The sequence below is a fragment of the Lichenostomus cassidix genome, chromosome 1Ab (genome assembly GCF_008360975.1).
Source record: "Lichenostomus cassidix isolate B80296 chromosome 1Ab, HeHo_3.0, whole genome shotgun sequence".
Classification (NCBI taxonomy): Eukaryota; Metazoa; Chordata; class Aves; order Passeriformes; family Meliphagidae; genus Lichenostomus; species Lichenostomus cassidix.
Window position 1 is genome coordinate 10634732 of NC_139481.1, and position 21985 is coordinate 10656716.

At 42.7% G+C, this 21985-nt stretch overlaps 1 protein-coding gene and 1 long non-coding RNA gene across 4 annotated transcripts in view; one reads left to right on the forward strand and one right to left on the reverse strand.

Annotated features, from left to right (window-relative positions):
• LOC146442924 (uncharacterized) overlaps window positions 1-21985 on the reverse strand; it is a 300193-nt gene that overhangs the window by 125056 nt on the left and 153152 nt on the right. The gene's annotated exons all lie outside the window — the stretch shown is intronic.
• The window catches only part of KIAA0930 (KIAA0930 ortholog), a 92524-nt gene that overhangs the window by 55691 nt on the left and 14848 nt on the right, over window positions 1-21985 (forward strand). For 2 of the 3 annotated variants that reach the window (XM_085049749.1, XM_085049752.1), the window contains 3 exons: window positions 1587-1735; window positions 16999-17106; window positions 18311-18388. In XM_085049749.1, coding sequence (XP_084905875.1) covers window positions 1587-1735; window positions 16999-17106; window positions 18311-18388 — 335 coding nt within the window. The remainder of the gene's footprint in view (window positions 1-1586; window positions 1736-16998; window positions 17107-18310; window positions 18389-21985) is intronic. The other variant, XM_085049750.1, reaches the window with a different exon arrangement.

Consider the following 21985-nt stretch of genomic DNA (forward strand, 5'->3'; position numbering starts at 1 on the left):
CCTTAAGTACTCAAGTACTTTGTGAAGGTTTTATTCAGGATTGCAAATTCTGTTCTATGCTGCCTTGAGTAATTGAAACTACTTCACTGCAGTCATGCAAATAAAGTAGTTGCAGTGTGGCCTGGAATTAACCTGCACCGGGAACTAACTACCTTGGCCCTTTTCTCCCTCAACCTTTCCATGTTTCTTTAAAATCAGCTATATACACATTTTGAAGTACTGTTCTGCTTGATGCTGGTAACTGTATTCTCTTCATGGTCCATCAGTGGAATTTCATTGTGGTTTCAATATTACTTTTTTATTTAGTTTGGATACACTTAATATTTTTCTTTCAGTCATGCATCTGTCTGCTAAAATTTTGAAAGTCCAATCTCCTGCCCACCCCAGTAATTAAAGATTGGAAGAAAGATTTGTCTAGCAAATACTGCACACAAAGTGAAGTAGGAAAATGTGCTGAAGAACTCGTATAACAGGTGGATGCTTTGGAGGAGGGGTTGGCAGTATGTGTAAATACACCTCCACCTGCCTTGCTGTCTTGTACATAACAACCATCCATTATCCCCATTATCCATTTCAGGTTTTTGCTGTTAGTCAGCAATATAATTATTTGTATTTTTTTAGTGTTTCTCTTTGCATGTTTAAAACAACCCCCCTGGTTCTACCCTTTTAGTGTTTCTCTTTGCATGTTTACAGTAGATTGTAACAGCCAGTTTTCTCATAGTAGGGCTTCAGGGAGGGATGCAATCATTTCGTGGAGGAATAATCAGCTTCCCTGTCACCAGACACACTACTGCATTCTCTTCTTAGCTTTAACAATACAAAAGGTGCAGCACCCTTTGCTGTTTTATTACAGCTAAGTGCTTTGAAGAGTTTCACAAAATGTGATGTCATCTCTACTCTGCCTCCTTTTCTTGGGAAGAGGCCAACTGCAGTGCTATTGCTGATGCTGATGTCATTTGCCTCCTTGAATGAGACTTTGTGGCATCTTCCTCTTCCCATTTTTCCCCTTCTCCTCCTGCTTTTTATTGTGTAATTTGGTTTCAAGACTTCTGAACTTGTTGTTTCCATGAGTTGTATTATGTTCCTTTGTCAGACAGAGGGTGAATTACAGTCACCCCTGCACAGGTACATTCTTGTTCCTGTGTATTGGTTTAGGGAAGGCATTAGGTGTTAGCTCCTGAAGGATTGGCTGTAATCCCCGAGAGTCCATGAGAAACCTGTTGGCACCTCATGGCTTCAGGTCATTAACTGGAGCATGCATGTACTGTCACCACATGTCTTTGGAAGTGCTTGAGTGTGGTTTTGCTGTGTTCTCCCATAGTGTGCTGGCTCAGCATTTCTTCAAGGCACAGGCAGAGCCAGGTCTGCTCCTGGGCCCTGACCTGTGCTTGGGGGCACAAGGGCACATTGGTTGCCAGGATGTGCTTGACAGTGGCCCAAGATGGGCTGTGGGCTTGGGCCAAGTGACAGCTGGGCTGTGCACCATGTAAGAACTTAGAGCTACAGTTCTGATGTTGTGTTAAGCACAAGCAAAGGTGACCTCCTCATTCACAACTTTTATCTCTCCTTTCTTTTATGCCTCTTAGGGTGTTTCAAAGATGACCGCATTGTGTTCTGGACTTGGATGTTTTCGACGTATTTCATGGAGAAATGGGCTCCCCGCCAGGATGATATGCTCTTCTACGTCCGTCGGAAGCTGTCCTATGTCAGTGGGGAGAGTACAGAGGGTAAAAAGGTAATGATGTATTTTAACTTGGGAAGCTTAAGATAACGTGGGGTGTGGTGTTGTGGGTTACCTGACACATCTGGAGAACTACAAACCAAGGATAAGGAATTTTCAGCTCTGCCCACCACAAGATGTTATAAAAAATTGACCTCTAAGGAAGTACCATGGTTAAGGTTGTGAACTCCAGGTGACCCTGCCTTGGCAGGGGCATTGGACTGGATGATCTCCAGAGGTGTCTCCCAACCCTAATGATTCTGTGATTCTGTAACATCAGCAGCAGTGTAAATGAGGTGCACTATCACAGACTTGAGAAAATCAGAAAGCTTGCCTTCTTTTTTGGGAAGCTGATTTTTGTTTTGCTTTTCAATGATGATACTTTATAAACTAAAAGTGTAAGTCTGTAGAAAGGGAGGAAAAAGGAGAAGGAAGATGGTCGCACTGGTATTTCTAGAAGAAAACTGCCTGAGATACCAGAGTATCAGGAATGAACATCTGTTGGGTGTACTCCGTTGCAGAATGCTAGCAGCTTCCTGGAGCTGGGATATAGCAATGACAAACAGTGAAGAAACTGCTGTATTCCCATAGTCTACATTGAAGACAGTATGCCCCTCCTAAAGATCTACTGTTCCTTGCAAACACAGTCGGGTATCCTAGTGCTGCTGCACAGGTGTTTATTTCTCCATTGGAGATCTGAAAAACTTCTTAGCATTCCATGGCAGTTTTCATCTTAGGCAGGGAAAAGAAGCAGAGGTAGGATGGTTTTATTGGGAATTAAGGTTGATGGCTGCAGGAAGATAAATGGAGGAAGAAGACACTGGGATTAATTTCCTGACACATGCAAATAATTGATACTGTTGTTGAATCACAGGTATTTGTGTATGCTGTATGTGAAAGTGTTAGTAACCAACTATTCAAGAGTTTTCTGGGTTCAGATGTGGTGATGTAAAGAACCACAGTTGTCAACTCCCTTGAGAAAAAGATTCCAGAAGGTTTTCCCATACTTTTAATGAAGATGCAGAAAATGGACAGAATTATCGTCTCTCTTCTGGCCCTCTAACTTTCATCAGGACAACTACTAAGGAGAAGATGGCAAAATATGGTTCTTTCTCTGTCAGATGGTTTAGTCTTGAGGTAGTGTATTTGGAACTTTAGGACTTCTGGGGGAAACTTCCATCCTGATTGTTAAGTGACTATGAATTCATCCCTGTTTCACATCAGATGATATTGTGGTTTTGTTCAGCCTGGTAAAAGCATAGGTTGTTTAACCTCTTGTCCTTCCCAACAAGGAAGGTGAATCTCAGAGACAGCCTAGTTGTTTAAATCCCTTCACAGACCTCTGATCAATCTGTTAAACTGATTCATTAGCTTAAAGTGTTTTAACCTCTTGTGGATAGGAGACAGCAATATAAACCCTTGTATTTGCTTTTAGAGCATTATTTAAGCCTTCTAAAAGCACAATAAATATTTTTTTTTTTAGTGAGGAGGTTTCATAAGTGGTGGTTACTATAAAATCAGCATTAGTGAATCGTGTGTGATAACAGCTGGGATGGGGAGTGGGCCTTATAGCACACACAGCATTTTGTAACTCTCCCTTCACTGTCTGTATTTTGCTTGGCCTCTGAGAATTGAACCTTTCCTGTGACTCTGGAGTACTTCAATTGCTTTGTGAAACTTCATAGTTGGTGATTCATTGATACCTGTTCAACTGTCCTCCTGTTTGATTTCACTTGTCTGCTTTTCAGTTCCACCCCCTGTTTTATGTGACTTTTGAGCCTGCCCGGTGCACTGAGACACCAAACAACTACTCCTACACTTTGTGTTATGACTACATAGGTTTTTAATTCGTAGCTTTGGACATTCTCTCTTGAAAGATGATGCCAAAATGCCAAAGTCATACTGCTAAAGGGGAGAGAACTAGAGAGTGGTATCTGTAGAAGCTGGATAGAAGTGCAAGCCTTCCTGCTATCCACCAAGCTGTGCTCTCATTTAGATTCCCAGGGATGGGCTGAAAAGGCAAATGAAGGCAGGAGTTCAGAGTTGTTTGGGGACATTTAGGACAAGAACTGGAGCTGTGCTGTTGGCTCCTGCTTTGTGCCTGGGCTGAGCCAAATGGTCTGGTGATGATTCCTTCATGGACCACACTGAGGGTGACTTTGTAGTCTGTGTGTTTAGCGAAGCAAGTTCATTGTAGTTCTTCCACAAACACTGCTATATATGAGCTCTGTGCTTAGCTGGCCACTGCAGGGTTTGGCTGAAGAACACTGCCAGAGGTGACTTGTCCCACGTCAGCTCAGAACATTAGTTTATGTTCATGAAAGTAAGATCTGTGCAGCTCTGAGTGCAGTAATCATCGGACTGATGACGATGACAGAAGAGGTTGAGTGGGGAGAGGCTGTTTGTCTGAATGCTGACAATGTTGGTGTTTGTTTGTGTCATTTCCATGCCCTGGTGTGATGGTCTGTGTCCGTGGGGAACAATCATCAATTTATCCAGCGATTCTCAGGTTTTGGTGCCTGTCCTGTGTGATTAAAAGTAGTTCCTGCTTGTGGGTTTGGGTTTTTCTGTGTTTACTGGAGCTGAAGAGTGTTGGCAATAACATTTGATATTAAGCTGAAATGTAACAGAGGATAAGAAAAAAAAACCTGATAGGATCAAGATTAGAGGTTCTGCTCAGTTTTAAGACTGAATGAGAAGGACTTTGGATGCAGCTTAGTCACAACAGCTTGAAGTAATAAATCATACCATTTGGTATGTAAGTAGGTGCTGATGGTAAACCTCTCTACCATCATAAATTTTATTTTAAAAGGCCTTTTAAATTATCTGCTTTGCTGTCCACGTGGTCGAAGTGACTTTACATTTGCTTCTCTTTTCCTTCCCACTAATTTCTAAACTGAGCATAGATGGGTGAAACAGCAAATAAGCTCCTAATATGTGAATGCCAGGGCAGAACTGTCATATCAAATTCTGGGCTATATCCACTGCACAGACTCTTGGATTCCAGAGAAGTACATTAAGAGAGAGTACATGTTTTTCCTTGGCATGCCACAGTAGCACTCTTGCAGTTTTTTTTGGCAAGTTTTGAAGATTCTTCTGTCAATGTCTTTAAGCAAAACCACAACCCCCCTGTATCAGGTTCTATGCAGACCAAGGCACTGTGTTCCTTAACCTTTTCCCAAGGTTAAGGAATTAATCAGGGTTTTGTAAGGTAGAATCGCTTTGACTTGTCCCTGTTTATTAAGTCAAGACTCAAAAACCCCTGTGCTGCTGCCTGTCATGCCAGCTGATGTGACCTGCTGGAAAATGTAAGCCCTGATCCTCACTTCCAGAGGGTCTTGGACACTGCAGATTTGAAAGGTTAACATGGTTGGACTTGGGATTATGATTTTAAAATGCTGTTAGGTCACAAGATTGAGTATCTCTAATCTTTCTGTAGAGAGCAGCTTTACTTTCTCCTGGGAATTCAGAAAATGGAGGTATGTAGTGTTACACAGACAGCTGGGAAACTAAGATAAAACTTCACTGATAGACCAACAGGGCTAGATTGTATTTTGCCTTTTGTAGAGCCTCGTCAGCTCAAAAGGTGCCATATTTATAGGGCAAAGCAATAAAAAACATAAATGTAAGACATCCCAGGCATATGCTCTGAGCTTGCCTGGATTTCAGAGTAGTTCCTATTTTCTTCAGCATCCTATGAATGTGGAGGAGTAGAGTTGCTGCCAAATGCACAGGATAGTCATTCAAACTGTTAAGTCTTCAGAAAGCTTAAGCTACTGATGTTGTGACTGCAGCTTCAGAGACAGAATTGAACAGGAGCCATGGTTTACATGTTCATGTGCATCTCGACCTGTGGCACAGCAACTACTGCTTTTGGTGTGACCAGTCCGTGTCCAAACCTAAATTACTTCAGGCACATGACTCTCACTGAAAATCACAGGATTTTCCTAACTGAATCCATAATTCAGTGTCACTGTCTGGCTGCCTGGAAGATTCAACAACCTGAACTTAGCATCTAGTGAAAATACAAGTTTTAACAATCTTTCATTGCTGGCTCTGTTGCAGTGTTGGTGTTTTTTCCAACACTGTAAGCAACCAGAATGTCTCCAGAAGAGCTCTATGCTATACTTTGTGGCACTCCCATGCAACCACCCAAATGTTAAAAAGAAACAAATGGCCGAAAATTGCATCTTTTTTTGCTGAATAAATTCTCTCCTCATTAATGGGTAGTATGTGGGAACCCACAATGATTGCAACACATGCAAGTCAGTACAGAGTCGGCTCTTGTGCCTCAGCCCTTCCGTTGTGCTGAACTTGTTGAGGTGTTGCAGTGAGCAGAACAGTGGCTCCTGCAAAGAGTTCAGCATCCACACAGCGCTTTCATTTTGAAACATGAAAAAGGAACCCTGGCATTACCAGATAATTATTCTGCTTTTTTTTGTAAGGAGCTCAACATCTTCAGTACAAAGATTTGACCTTTCTTTTGCAGTTCCCCTTGCCAGAAATCCCTGTGCTTTTTTGTGCTACTTTGCTGATGTTTGATTGTCTAAACATGTGAGCATAAAGAAGTTGCTACCTGAGAGCCTCTGCTCATGATGCACTTATAAAATCATCAAGGTTGGAAGAGACCTTTAAGATCATCAAGGCCATCTCCATTTCCTCTGTGTGCTGTGGCAGACTGCTTGGAAAAAAACCAAAGAAAGAAAGTACTACGATGACTGTGACAGGAACATCTCTTTCCCACACAGAACGATCCAGGCTTTCTGTGACCTGCACGATGCTAGTGACTCACGTGGCAGGCTAACAGCAGTCAGGGTGCTCTTCCTCTGCCCTATTTCCAGAGTAAATTCCTGTCTGAGGCAGAGCAAGTGTACAGCTGAGTTACCTTCCCAGTGTCACAGTTGGAGAACTCCAGACTCAGGAAGGAGTGTGGGTGGCAGGGGCATTTTTAATGAATTGCTTTTTATTGCTTCCAGTGTCGGAAGAACTCTTCTTAAGCAGTCAAATAGGGTGACAAGAAAGCCAGAATTGGATGTCATTTTAATATGAATGGCACTGAAATGTGGCAGCCGGAGCTTTGTGGCCAAGAAGGTGCTCTGTTCTCTGTTACAGAGAGCAACTTCACTGGGAAGAAGCCCAGACCTAGTTTCCCCATGTGATGAATTACACTGGATAATTTCAGAAATGCATCATATCTGTCTGAGTCACTGGGGAACAGAGGGACAGAAGAGCACTGCTAGGCTGGGCTTGCATCTTGGAAAAGCTAGAAGTGTCTGCTTGGAGCTCCCCGAAAGCCTCATCAGGCCACTGGTTCAGCAGAGTGCTTAGTGGATTTAATCTGTGGGTACAGGCTGGTCAGCTTGCTTATTAGAGGTATGGGAATGTCTAGCTTCAGTGTTGAAATTGATATGCAGTTGAATTGGAGCTCTGGAATATTGTAATCACGTTGTAGTAACATTTGGTAATTAGAACTTAAATATCTAATGTCTGCACCACGGTTTTCCCTCACCATGTTTTCTGGTCAATAACCCAGTTTATGCATTTCTGTATTCAACACAGGTGTTTTGAAACACACTGATTTATTACCATTCTGTAATGTTCTTTCTCCCATGGCTGTGGCTGCTGCCTATGGATATAATGTACCTTCCTGAATCCTGCTGACTGGATACTGCAGAAGGCACACTGTGTATTACATCAGGTACTTGTGCCTCTCTGGGACCTTGAGAAAGGCTGGAAAATAACAGTACAGGAATAAGGTAACAGTGAGCAACTTGTTACACCTGAAAATATGGGTTCCTGTGGTCTGGGACCACATTTGATAATGCTTAAATAATCACAAGTATATCTCAAAAAGCTGATTTGGCAGATCGATGGAGCATTTGAATCGGGGAACGAAAGTTGGTGGGATTCACAAAGAACATGTGTGAGGCAGCAGCAAAGATGGCTTTGTCAGGATCTCAGAACCAGTCGTTCTTGCCTTGCTGATACTGCTCTGCGTATATGAGCTCCCAGCCTTGTCTTATTTAGTCACAGTTAACCACTGTCCTGGTGCCACAGCTAGGGTGGGGATAAACAGTTTCCACACATGTGTGACATATGGTTTGCACAGTTTTGTTTTCCCTTCATTTGTTTGATGAGCATCTTCAAGCATTCAGACCATTCCAGTAATTTGAACAACTTGCACTTTTCTTATTTTTCATATTTTATAACTTTTCTGCTGTTTCTGGAATTACAAAGGCAGAACTAGATTTTTGGGGTCATTTTCACCTAAGTAATTTCACTTACGGTTGGTTGTAGTGAGCTTTTAACTCTGTGGTTCCTGTAAGCGTTTCTCAGTCTTATAATTTACTTATTGCTTCAGAATATTTTTCATACATAATGTGCAGATACTGAAAGCAGATGTGTAGGCTTGTTAAATCTTTTGTTTTCTGTGCCTATGACTTCCCAGTCAGAAGGAATGTCTTGTGATCCTTGAAAAGAAGAAAACATTTGGTAGGTATTTCTTGTGATGAAATGCTTTTGCAAGAGCTATAATTAATTTTAAGGTGATTTCTTTAATATTGAGATACAAACTTAGGTAACAATGAGAAGAAAGTGAGAATTCAGTCACAAAATACAGTCTCAAGGCAGTGCAGGGTCTGAAAAACTTGTATTTGGTGTGTGCCTTCAAATGAGGAGGGCAAACTGTTATTTTGTTGTAGAGTGATGAAGGGCAACAGTTAGAGGAGAGTTTTCCCTCTTTGAAGATGAAGGAAGCTGCTGTTTCTAGCTGCCAACTGATGGTGTAAATTGCCTTTTACTCTTGTTCTCATTAGAGCTAAGTGGGGTCTGACTTTAGAACTTCACCATTCAGTTCAGACCTAGTCACCGACCAGTGTCTGTTCTTCCCCCAGAAGGACACTTGGGTGGGAGGAGAGGCTGCCAACAAATCAAAGCTGGGGGATGTTTGCAGTGGTACCTCATCTTCTCTAAAAGAGTTATGATAATGAGCAGTTTAATTAATCTTGAATTTCAGGGGCTGGACTTAACAAATCAGAGCACTTCTTGTTCTACAGTAAACTAAATTGTTAATCCCAGGGCAGTCTTAGGCTGTTAAACCACTACCTGCAACCAGATCAATAAATGACAGGAGAAAGATCAGGTTGTAAGAAATTAGAGGAATTACAGCAGTACTGAAACCCATGGGAGTAGTGGGAATAGCTTTGTAGGACTGAATATCAAGAGGAATAAAGGCTACGTATGAGTTGACTTTCAAGCTGAGACTGCAACTGCAGTTGTTCAGTAGAGACAGTAAGGGACCCAACTCCCTCTGAGAGCCTGAGGCTGAGTACCATCAGTATGTAGACGGTACCAGCATGGGATAATAAAGTGGTGAAAGATCAGAATTTTAGTATATCTTACCCAGAGTTTTGTTAAAGGAAAAAAGCTTGGCTTTGCCCTCATTCACAACTGCATGAGGCTTTCTCCCTAAGAGCGTTTGGCTAGCACAAGGAAAAGTTTCCAAAGTTTTGGTTATACAAAGTGGCTGTGGGCACAGAATTCAAATAATTGATACTAAAGCATTTTTTTTTTAAATGGGTGGTTTGTCTTTAGCTGAACTTTGCTTCTTGCACAGTTTGCAGTTACTCTATTGCAGCAGGCTTTGTTTCAGCTTTATAGCTATGGTGGGTGTCAAGTTGCCATAGCTACTGGGCATTATGCTGCCTTTATGTGGGCTCCAGAGTGTGTTCCAAGAGGATCAGGTGCAACTTCTGAATAATTGATAGTATCCAGAAAAACGGAATAGAAATTTTGTTTTGGAGGGAGTTCTTTGCGTTGTCCTCTGCTGTTACCACCGGTGAAAATTTCAGTAGCTATAATCCTAAGAAAGCTCCTCCATATGACATCTTAAAGAACCTTTCTTTTTCACTTTAGGTCATTGCTGCATTGTTGAATACAGTTGTCCCCTTGTAAATATTATCTTGAATATAAATATTCTAGTGGCGGCTTTTAACAGCAGCTTCCCTATGTGACAGGACTGGGAGCACACCCTTCCCACAGGGCTTCTCTGCATGCTCCAGAAAATAGCAGGATCCTTTGGTTCCCTTCCCATTTAGCAGAGACAGGGATGTCACTGGCAAGCGGATGTGTGAGCAGATGGGTTTTCAGGGCCAGCCTGGCCAGCCCTGCCCATGTCCTGTGGAGTGTGTTCTCCAGCACTGCCGGACAGCCAAAGCCCTGCTCCAAACATGGCTCTGTGCACCCAGCTTGTTGAAACACGGGAGGCACAAGTATTGGGATATGAGATTAGTGACTCCCATGGCATTTGTGGTGGTTTCTTGGTCTGAGAAAATATCCTTTTCCTGTGCCAGAGGGTCCTGGCAGCTCCTGAGATACTGTCTCTTTTCTTTCTGAATTGCATCATGCTGTTGATGTTTAGAGAGAGGGAAGCCAGGAGTGATCTGTGTCTCCATGTCTGGAGGTGGGGGGTTTTGCCAAAAAAGCTTCATGCTGCAGGGAAGATTTGGACATGTTGTGGTGACTTTAGGCAGGTCAGTCTCTGTACAACCAGCTTTGCTGAAGCTGAAGGAGGTGCTGCAGCCGGAGAGAGACATTGCAAAGATTGCGGTGTTTGTCACACAGACCTGCATTGCTGATGGTTTCAGGCACTCTTATATGCAGTGTTTCCTTTTTTTAATGAATTACCTGCACCCTCTCCCCAAGAGCCAGATGAACAGGAATCACTGCACACAAACCCTCTTCTGGTGCTGGGTAGCTATGGCTTAGACTGCATCTACCTTCTGCTAATCTCAAACCTGGTATCTGCTGGTAAAAACGCCATAAAATGTTCAGTCCAGGAAGGGTGCTCTGCATTAAATCAGGGTCATGTGGCTTACAATTTTTTTTTTTTTTGGTGCAGAAATTAATATAACCCATCCTTTCCCCATTACTAGTGTATTAAATTAGCTTGGAATATTTGTAAGGCTAATTCAAACCTTAGGGTCTCTACATCTTTAACTAAAATAATATTTTGAAAGTTACAAGGGTGTGTATATGTGTTTTATTCTTATAGTTCACTTTGTTAGGTGCAAGCCTACTGGGATTTGAAGTGTTCAGGAACTATGGTGAAAGTAGAGAAACTGAGAACCCTTTATCATTTGTGTTCCAACAGAGGTACACTGCTCTCTGAGGTTATCAGACCCTTTTTTAGGACTCCTCTAAGCATTCCAGTAACTTCTTATAGCTTGAGCTACCTCCAAAAGACATGGTATCAGTGATAGCCTTGGTGGCATTAGTCATGAAGATGCTGCAGAAATCCACAAGTTTTGAGAATTCGTTGAAGATACTTTGTTATTGGGGTACTGGAGAGCTGAGGTTTGGAGTGAGAATTGATGTCTTTGTGTACATTGGACAAAACCAGATGAAGTATTGTGGCAGAGGGAGCCAAAGATGACTACTTATGCCCCAAAGTTTGTTCTTGCTGTCTAACCAGGTGGTTTGAATAAAAAGCTGCTTTAGTCACAAATTCTCTCTATTTCACACCCATAAACCACCTTACTACAGTAATACCTCTGGTGCTGTATGAACTGGTTCAAGTTACTTGAAATGTGTGTGTTGAAAGGATATGGAAAGAAAAAGGGGTTTAATGTTTTGCCCTGCTTAGGAATATATAATTAGAAGTTAACTGTAGCTGCAGTGTTAATATAAATATAATTTTTTTTGTCTTCCTGTGGCTTGATGGCTGGTGTTTAGCATTTCGCACCACTTCTTTATTGTACCTTGCATATTTTTTTTGATTTTTTTTCTTCTGAGACATCTTTCATTCCCCTAAGAGAAAAAGAGTTTCCTGAGTATTTATGCTGGTAAAAATGTAATCTTGTAAGTCCAAATTAATAACTAAATAGCTTGTACTGTGTGAAATGTGATCTGTGTTAATTATAGAGGTGACTAGTATGGAAGCAACTGCGTATGAGATGTGCTCTGGAGTGGTAATACCAGTTTGCTCTGTTAATGTCCGCCCAGGTTACACCATTTAAAGTACTCGGTACTGAGAAAAGGTTTTTGAAGTGTGAGGAAGTGAAACAAGTGCCTGATGGAAAATGCATAATAAAAGAGCAGAAGAAACTAGGGCTCCTTGGGGGTGGATCTGAAGCATGGAAGAGAAGGACTTTAGTTCCTTTGGTCAGTGAATTTAGAAAGACCATTTACTTTATTTTGTATTTAAGACATCATTTTGAAATGACATCTTTCTGCTACAGGGAACAGTGGTAAAAGAAAATACCTGGATAAATGTGAGAAAGATGCTTCTAATGTTGAAAGCCATGAGAATTGGACATGCTGTGTGATGGGGCTTTTCAAACCTGAGCACATGCTGGGGCATCACTCTGCTTTCAAAGCAGGTGGACCCATTTCTGAAAGAGGCTTTTTACTTCTGTAGATTTTTCCTGATGTTTTTTAGCAAACCTGTCAATGTAAGATCCTAGTAGTCAAATTTCAGTCTCTGTATTGCAGCTGGCTCTGGAGACAGAAGTATTTTCTTGTTGAACTTGTGTTTGTGGAAAAAGTCTTGAATTTTGTTCTCTGTGTCTTCTTCCTCTCCCTTTTCATGTTCAGCCCTCTCCTCTGTATTCTTTTTTAGTGAATGTGGTCTGAAAAAAAAATGGAAAATGGTTCTACTTATGAATAGACCTGTAATTCCATTAGACTTCTATTTAGAAGAAAACCAGGATCTGCTTTTTTGACTGGCTTCTGGCTGCCAACAAAATAGTGCTTCTTGTAAACCCTGTTTATCACAAAGACTTTAAACCTAGACTGGGGACTTAAATGGATTTTTCCATGTTTTATGATAAAAATGTTCCAGCTGTCTTAAAGTGAGTAACTTCTGACATGCATTATGTTATACCAAGTGGGCAGCAAAGGAGCACAAGTTCTGAGGAGCACAAGTACCTGATGAGAGGCACAGAGGTCTCCTAAAAGTATTTTGTCTGGTTTATCTGAAAGATTAGCAAAGATTAGCATGTGACAAAAAACCCCACAAAAACCCAAGCACAAAACCCCACAATCTAAAGCTGAGTATTCAAGATCTTCTTCATATATAGGTAAATATATAAATTGGCATGACAAGATCCAGAGGCTGGCAAAAGGAAAGTAGCTGAATTAAATGAAGTTGCACACTTGGAGCCAAGAGGATGATTAATTATTTGAATGAGTTCTCTAAACAAGGTATTTTCCCAGGTGCTGTCTAGTCAAAGGTGGTTTAACTGGGTTTTGTGAGGGAGTAACAGGGTAAAATGTCCATGGCATGTGGGAGGTCAGCCTGGCTGAGGCCCTTTTCCTTTACAGCTGTAGCTCAGTAACCCTGTGAAGACTTGATACAAAGGTGGCATCATGGATTTCAACTCCAGAAGAGTCACTGTCTTGACTTGAATGAGGAAATATCTAGCTTGGCTTTTGGATTTCACTGGGAATAAATAATTGGTATTTACCTAGTTGTTTCTGTTAATAACATTTCACGCTTGCAGGAAGGTACATCTGATCTAGAGACAGGTAAACAAGCACAAAGGTGAGGCCTGGCCAAGTGAGTCAGCAGCAGGCCTGAAAAAAGACCCAGTGTCTCCTGGATGCCTGGCTGAGACAGATTTTTTTTCCTGGGAGGACTCAGCTGTCTGAAATCCAGCATGTTCTCCCATCCATGGAGAGCTGATTCACTGAGATCCACTGTGCCCTGCCCTTGGCTGTACACCACAGAATCCTACCCTGAATTAGTGCACAGGGGAAAAAAAGGTTAAAGAAAGGTGTTTTTCCTGTCAGTACCTGTGACAGACTTGAGAGGCATTCCATTAAAGAGTTGTTGAGCACTGGCTTTGTAATTGCTGGGGAGAAGTAGTTCATGTGTGAATGAATTTCACCAGCAGAAAGAATTAGTCACTGACTTCTGCAGGAGGTTTAAACTTCAATGTTACAAGATGATGTGTTGGTTTTTCATGGCCTGGTTTTTGGTAGTGAGAAGGCTATAGGGGTGGCTGCTGTGAGAAGCTGCTGGAAGCTTCCACCACATCAGCAGAGCAAATCCCTGATGGCTCTGAAGATGGACATGCTGCTGGTCAATGCTGGGCCAATTAGAGATGTTGGTTATGCCTCTGTGATAACAGATCTAAGGAGAAATCACAACAAGATGTGCACACGGTTGTTTCTAGTTAGAGAAAAGGAGAAGGCGAGAACATGTGACTGAAACACCATGGAGACACCAAGGTCAGTGGAGAAGGAGGGGCAGGAGATACTCCAGGTGCCAGAGCTGAGATTCCTCTGCAGGCTGTGGGGATGACCATGGTGAAGCAGCTGTGCCCCTGCAGCCCATGGGGTCCATAGGGGATGCAGAGATTCACTCACAGCCCATGGGGTCCATAGGGGATGCAGAGATTCACTCACAGCCCATGCAGGAGATGCCCATGCTGGAGTGGGTGGATGCCTGGAGGAGGCTGTGATCCAGTGGGAGTCCCAGTGGAGAGAGGGCTTTGCTCCCAAGATGGAACAGCCTGGCCTTGGAGGATTGCACCCCATGGATGAGTGACCCACAGCATAGCAGTTTGGGAAGAGTGTCTGCCTGTGGAGGGACTCACATTGCAGCAGTTTGGGAGAACAGCTGCTGGTGAGTTGGACCCACACTGGAGAAGTTCACAGAGAAATGTCTCCCATGGGAAGAACCTCACAGCACAGCAGGGGAAGGACTTCTCTCCCTGAGCAGTGGAAGAAGATCCTGGTGATGAACTGACCAAACCCGCTGTTCCCTGTGCTGTCAGTGGGAAGGAGGGAGGGGTTAGGGGAAGAAAGGTGTCTTTAAGGGCTTATTTTACTTCTCATTATCCTCCTCTGTCTCTGTTAGTAATAAATTCACTTTGTAACCCTAAGTTAAACCTGTTTTGCCCTTGGACTGTTTTCTCCTGGTCCTTGTCTCAACCCATGACCCCTTCATTTTGTTCTTCTTTTTCTCTCCTCTGCCCAGCTGTGGTAGGGGAGAATGAGTGAGCAGCTGTCATGGGTGCCTGGTGTTTGGTCAGGGTCAAGCCATGACAGGTGACTAACTACTACTTGGATTTAAATAAAGGCTCCATGGATACAGAGGCAGGAGAGACTGAAATGGTGTCTGCTGTGCACTTGGTTTTGTTTTCCCTGGAGTTACTTAGAACTGGAGTTTTACCCAGCCGTTACTCACCCCAGCCTTCACCCTGTTTTCTCACTGCATCTTTTCTTCAGGGACAGGATGGCTATTGTTTCACAGGATATTTCTGGAATTTTTTGTTCATGTCATGTTTCTATGCTTTTAGGTACAAAAGTGCAAATATTACCTTCATTTGTTTGGAGAGGAATTTAAATTAGATTGCTTCCCTCAGCTGCTCACATCTTGAGGTTTTTGCAATAACTGTCATTAGTTTGTGTAATTATATTGCTAATAGAAAAAACATGGTGGGAGCCTTGGAAGAAATAAGAACGAACCAAAACAGGAATGATGAGTCTATAGACCTTTAAAACACAAACACTTTTAAATTTAAAAATTAATGGTTAAGAACAGCATGTTTAGCTTTCATGGTATTTGATGATAGTGGCAATCCTGAAATTTTACTTTTTCACTGTTCTTCACTATATTTTGGTGTTTTAGCTTTATTTATTTTCATTCCAGTTTGTTTTGGGAGTGTCAAACTACATTCACCTCTGTGTATTACATCAAATCAAGTTTTGTATTTGTCTCAGCTGCTTCAGTTTGTTAGGATTGGTAGAGTTGTTTCTGCGTTCTGAGATTATTTGGGATTTTTCCTTTGCTTGGTTTTGAGTGCAGCTGAAAATCTTGCATGTAGTTGCATCCAAACCGTAGTTCCAGTGTGAAACCTTTAGAAGAAGGTGTGGGATGTTGATGCTGGCAGGTGCCCACCAACACCACTCCATTCCTGGGCAGAGCAGGGAAAATACAATGTAAGGCTCGTGGGTCAGGAGAAAGGCAGGGAGAGATTCCTCACCAATTACTGCCACGGGCAAAACAGACTCAATGTAGGGAATTTACTTTAATTTCTTACCAATGAAAAATAAAACCAAATCTTAAAAACACCTTCTCCCCATCTCTCCCTTCCTCCTGCCCCTTTCCTGATTTTCTCTTACCTCATTCCTCCAGTGACACAGTGTCTAGTGGAATGGCAGTTACGGTATGTTCCTCACAACATTGCCTCCGCTATTTTGTCCTTAGTGTGAGGGCTCATCAGACTCTTCCACTGATCCAGAGTGGGGTCCCTCCCATGGGAGAGTCCTTTGGGAGCTGCTCCAGTGTGGGTCCCTTCCGTGGGGTCAGTCCTTCAGGAACAGGCTGTTCCAGTGTGGGTCACCCATGAGGCCACAAGTCCTGCCTTGTCTTGCTTCTTGAGAGAAGCAGCCTGGGCTCTTCTCTCTACAGATACTGCCAGGAACCTGCTCCATTGTGGATTCTCTACAGGGTCACAGCCTCTCTCAGGCATCCACCTGCCCATTTCTAAAACCTGGTATTCCTGAGGTGCTGCTGCCGTCACTGACAGGCTCAGCCTTGGCCAGTGTGCATCCATCGTGGAGGTGCCTGGTATTGGCTCTGCTGGGCACAGGGGAAGCTTCTGGCAGCTGCTCACAGGAGCCACCCCAGTAGCTCCCCTGCTGCCAAAACCCGGCCACACAAACCCAGTACAAAAGGATTTCCAAAATATCCTCTCTGGAGTGCATAGGACCATCCGCAAAGGGCACATGATGCGACTCTTGGGGATGGTCCTGTACAGGGCCAGGGGTTGGACTGAATGATCTTTGTGGGACTCTTCCAACTTGGCATATTCTGTGATGAATTATTAGACTTTGTCTTCCCAGAGACTGCCATCCCAATGGAAAACAAGCAATAGATACAGGCTGGACCATGTTGAGCATTAGTGTAGTGACATGCTCGATTCCAAAGGATTGTGTTAAGAGAAATACATATGTGTGTGCATCCCTGATTTTATTAATTTCATTTTTGCTAAAACATACCTGTTACAAGGAATAAATGAATCTCCTGTCAAAAACTGAGATTCTCCTCCACAGACCTGCCTTTTTCCCTATTTGCCTTCATATCCCTTGTTTCCCCAGTTCATTTCCATACAAAGCCTTGCATGGTCAGCAGAATCTGATCCTGACAGAAAACTAGGACGCTATGTGATATGCAGCTTCTAATATCTGGTTTATGTTTGCAAATAGGTACTTCTAAGTAATAGTTTTCAAAGAGATATTTTCTTAGCATGCATGTGGTATTTTCTTAGCAGGTTGAAGTTGAAGTTTACCGGAGAGATTCTAAGAAGCTTCCTGGCCTGGGAGACCCTGACATTGACTGGGAGGAGAGTGTGTACTTGAACCTCATCCTGCAGAAGGTAAAAGTGATACTCACCTAATTTTCACAAGCTATTTATGCAGTTTCACTTTTCAGAATCTAAACATAAACTGAGGTGTTTTATTATTTTTCAACAGAGTCCTAAATAGCTTTCTTCAAAAAACTTTAACTGTATGCAGCAAAGCTGGGCTGAGTTTTATGATCTGTGACAAAGTTTTGCAAAAGGAAGGCTTCATCCAGTTCAATGGTTTTTGAGAGTGAATGAGACTGTTAGACAAGCAACATTTCCATCAGAGTTTGCAGTACTGCTGCAGCTGAGAGAGGGGACTGCTGAGTGTAAATGCAGTGTCATGTATAATGCTTGGAGTTACTGCTCTTGACAACAGAACGTTAATAAAACGTTTGGTGGTAGGAACATGAAGCCAAGCACAAACTGTTTCTTTAATTAACTCACAGGTTGTTGGGTGTTGTGTGTGTTACATTGGTGCTTAGGAAAGCTGAATATTACTATAGTCATTTGAGATCCCTTAAAAGTTTTGCTGATTATGATCTCAGAATGGGAAACTGTTGGCTCATGCACACATCCCGGAAAACAAATTGTTTTCATTCTCTCTCCTCCTCCCAGAAGTCTCTTAGCAGAACTTCTCTGCAGAGAGCAGTTTTTACCTTTATTTGATGCTCAATAAAACCAGGATACATTTATCACAGTCAGAATTCAGACATGTTGTTACAGCTGGGCATTGCTATCCAGAGCTATTGAACTTGCTCCTTCTAAGTTTTTTCAGGTTGTTTGGAAGGCTGTGCTAGTGTTTTCTGACCTCTCTAACTGGTCACTGGTGTTCATTAATGTGTCTCTTTTTCCCTGTTCAAAGGGAGGAAATACTTTCCATTTCTATCCTAAAGTGTGCTTAGGTGTGTGTATGTTTGTTGCTTATTCCCCCAGCTGAAAGTAGCTTGTGTTAACCAATATTGGCAGGGCTTTCCTTACCCATTGGTTGTGCAGCTCAGCAAGCAGCTGTGCAAGAGATTTCAGTGTCACTGAGTTAACAAACAAACACAGGCTTGAAAATTGTAGGAGGTTCGGTATAGTAAAGAGAGTAAAGAAAATGGCAACACCAAAAGGTCTTACTTTTTAGACAGACAGCTAAAAAAAAAGAAGACAGAATGTGTTCTGCTTCGTGCACACAAATATTTTGTTTTCCCAACTCTAAACCTTAATTTCTGTGTCTGGTGCCCTGTTCCAGCTGGATTATGTGGTGACCTGTGCTGTGTGCACACGCTCTGATGGAGGAGATATTCATATTCACAAAAAGAAATCTCAGGTGAGCTTCCCCTTTTATTGCTGTGGATCAGAGGCTGGCATCCAGTATCACCTAATCCTAAAAACTGCTTCAAACTGGGACAGTGGTTCTCAGGCTGTGCTCTGACAGATTCAGCCTCGTCGTGCATCTCAAGTCTTTATCTAGTGACATTTCTTGCCAGTCATCTAGATGTGAAATCTAAATGTCCTTTAAAGCCCCTCTCAAAGAATTGTGAATACCCCTGCATGCTTCAGGGTATATGTCTTTGTCTGCTGGATTTAGGGGAGAGAGGGAAGGTACTGAGGGGAGGGAGGACTACAATCCCCAACTGTTCCCCAGTCCAAGACTAAACCTGAACTTGAATGAGACCTGGGTTATGTGGAACCTTCAGGGTAAGTTTCTAATGTAAACCTACTAAATGGCAGACAATTTACTGATTACCAATTTATATTTTTATTATTTTATAAGATTCTTAGTTTGTCTCTTAAACTGCTCATTCCTTTCATCTCCACACCATAGGCTTTTATCATTTGTGTGAAATTAATCCAGAGGTTAGCATAGTGGAAGAGACTAAATAACAAGCATAGAGGGGATAGGAACAAGAAACTCAGGCTTCCCCATCCAATTTCCAGTAGCTCTTGCAACAACATCTTCTAGTTAGCAGAAATTCTTCTTTAAAAGACTCCTGTTGCCTTTAAAAGGCGGTTTCTCCCAGGTGTTCCCATTCCCTTAGTTCATGCAGCTGCTTGCACAGCTTTACCTAAATAAACCAGTGGTCTTTAGTTAATTATGTTTTACCACTTTAAAAGAACTTTTGCTTTGCCTACAAACAAAACTAGCCATGCTGTTTATTGTCTCCGTGATTTACATTGATTAAGCACATATTTTTTTCTTTTGGTGCTGTTGAGATGCCACACTGCACTGCTGATTTGAGCCTGTTATTTCTCATTGCTTTTTTCACTGTTGGCTAGTCCAAATTTTGCCCCAAGTTAACTTCTGTAAATGTTTTTGAGAAAAATCTGTAAATATTATTTGCAGATTTGAAAACTAGGAAGGAGAAGATGAGAGGTATGCCCTCACTGCATGTGAGCAGTATTTGGGATGAAGAGGAAGTTTTTTGTTCCTCATTTCTAGAGGCTCCTAGTGTGGGACTGCTTATAAATTGTTGTCTTCCCTTTTCTAGGAGACACTTGTCATGCATTTAAACTTAGCAGTATGTACCAGTAACATTTCAGCATCATCGTGTTGATCCATAGAGAGAACAAAGGCAATTCCATATGCTGTGAAAGCATGTTTGCAGTTGAGCATTTCATTGTCATGTCCACAATTGAGGCTCTTGGTTTCAAATGAAGGAAATCCAGCTTGGAGCTGCATTACTGCTCTGATGGTTCTTGCTTTAGAAAATGCATCTTCTGCCCATGTGCAGCCAGATAGTGATGGTCTAAGACTTGCTGTCCTACTCCAGACCTAGGACAGAGCTATTCTGCTCATACAAGTGAGTTGCTGTGGCATGAAGCCAATATGAAAAAGGCTGACTTTCCCCTAAGTTATTTCGCAGACTGCTGGCTTGACAATAAGATCTCCACAAACTGTGTTTTCCTCAGGAGTGCCTAACTGGAGATGAATTTGGGGGGGTGTTTTGCTGTTCATTGGCTGGTGTGAGAATGAGAATGCCTAGAAGATGTCTTTGTTTCAGGCATTGGTGCATTTTTGAGGTGTCTGGTTATTTTCTAATGATGTTTCTGGTCTTGAAGCAGCCTTCTTTTTTACTTCTATTTCAATGTGCATAAAGGCTTCATAAGTACAAATGAGGAAAAGCAACCCTCTCATGAATATCTATTATCCTATCCTTAATTATGTTTTTGTTGCATGGTTTGTAGCAAGAGTGCCATGAGCTTGACAGCCTGGTCAGATCCAGAGCTTTGAGCATGTTCACAGTGGGCCAAGATTTGACAGGTTTCTTTAATTCAAAGCTTTGTTTGTAAAAGATGTGGAAGCAAAGAAAGCTGCTTGGTATGAATTCCTTCTCCCTCATAACCTACTCAATAATATTTTTGGAATGATAAAATCTAAAGCCTTTAGCTATTTAAACATAGGTTTTTTAGTGTAGTCACCAAAGCTCAGGAACTGCTTGGGAGAGAGAAATGTACAAGAGGAAGCACAGTGATAGGGAAAGAAACAGAAGCAGATGACGATGAGAAACCAAGTGCTTGTCCTCGTGTGGGCCATTGTCTTGGTTTGAGACAGTTTAAAGAGGTGGGCACTCTGAAATGAGTAACCTCCCCTTGAATCCAACCAATCCCTTTCCACCAATAAGGAATGAAATATGAGTAGATTTAAGTGAAAAAATAACATTTTATTAACAAACAGAGAACCAACAGGCGGGGGAAAAAAGTGAATAACGGCTAGATATCGCACTGTTGAATCCCACAACCCCGCAGGAACAAAGAGAGATCCGAAAGGCCAGAAATACCCATTCCCGAAATGGCGCCTGCAGGAGGCACCCTGTGGCTGAGGGACAAAGGCAAGATCACAGCGTTCCCTGCCAAGATGGCACCTCCCAGGCCACCTCATGTCCCCAGGAGCAGAGAGACAGGATGGTGGCAGCCCCATCAGGAGGGCAGGAGCCCCCAGGCCAGTGCCGGGGCAGATGGAAACTCGCCGGCCTGTGTGGGCCGTGTGGGGACGAGCAGGCTGTGGGTGCTGCCACAGGCTGGCCTGGCCCCTGCAGCTCACCGGCTTTTTTTCTCGCTGCCGGCAGAGTTTGCAAAGTTCACTCCAAAACAGTTTCTAATTGCAAAATGCAGTGTCTACAAGTAGCTACAGTTGCAAACCCAAGCTGCCGCTAAAGCGAGAGACTCTCCGTAGGCTTCTCTCCTGGAAGGTCTTGGACTGGAGCTACAGTGGCTGCAGATGGGTGGCTGTGGAATTCGCCCCAAGGCAGCCCAAAATCACTAACTGCAGCCTCCCCTAGATGAGGACAAAAAACCCCAAAACAACAAAATGAAGAGAGAACGAAAAAAGAGAAGGAATGCCTTTGCTTGACCAAAGACCAAATAGCCCGCCAAGTGAGTACCAGACAGCCAAGAGCCTGGAAACTGCCTCTGCACTGATTTCAAAAATGCCTGTGACAGCACCCCACACCACACACACAGGGTCTGTGGCTGTAGGGTCATAAAGATACAGTAACAGTTTTTGGGTGCAGATAGATAGGGAATGCAATAACATCATGAGTCAACCCAGGACAGCCATGCTGCCCTTACTGAGGGAGGTTGATCTTAGTGTGGTACTAAGCAAATAATAACAAATTAAAGGTGTTGGGTCGGCTGCTTTGTGGTACTTTTCTTGCACTGTGGCATTTTACTTTGCAGCACATTGCAGCAACTTAAAGGCAGCTGAGAGTGGTGATGAAAAAGTAGGATGCTGTACTGTAGTATGGTGAGAGGTCAGGTACAAACAGGGACTTTGCTGTGGAGCAATGACTTTTTGATTACTTGCATGTGAAAACCAAGATTTCTCAAGTGCCATTATTGCAAATCTGGCTATGGTCAGGAACCAGCTTAGCTGTGCTTGCAGGATGTCCAGCATGTCTAGCATAAGTGAGCAGTGCCAGCCTGA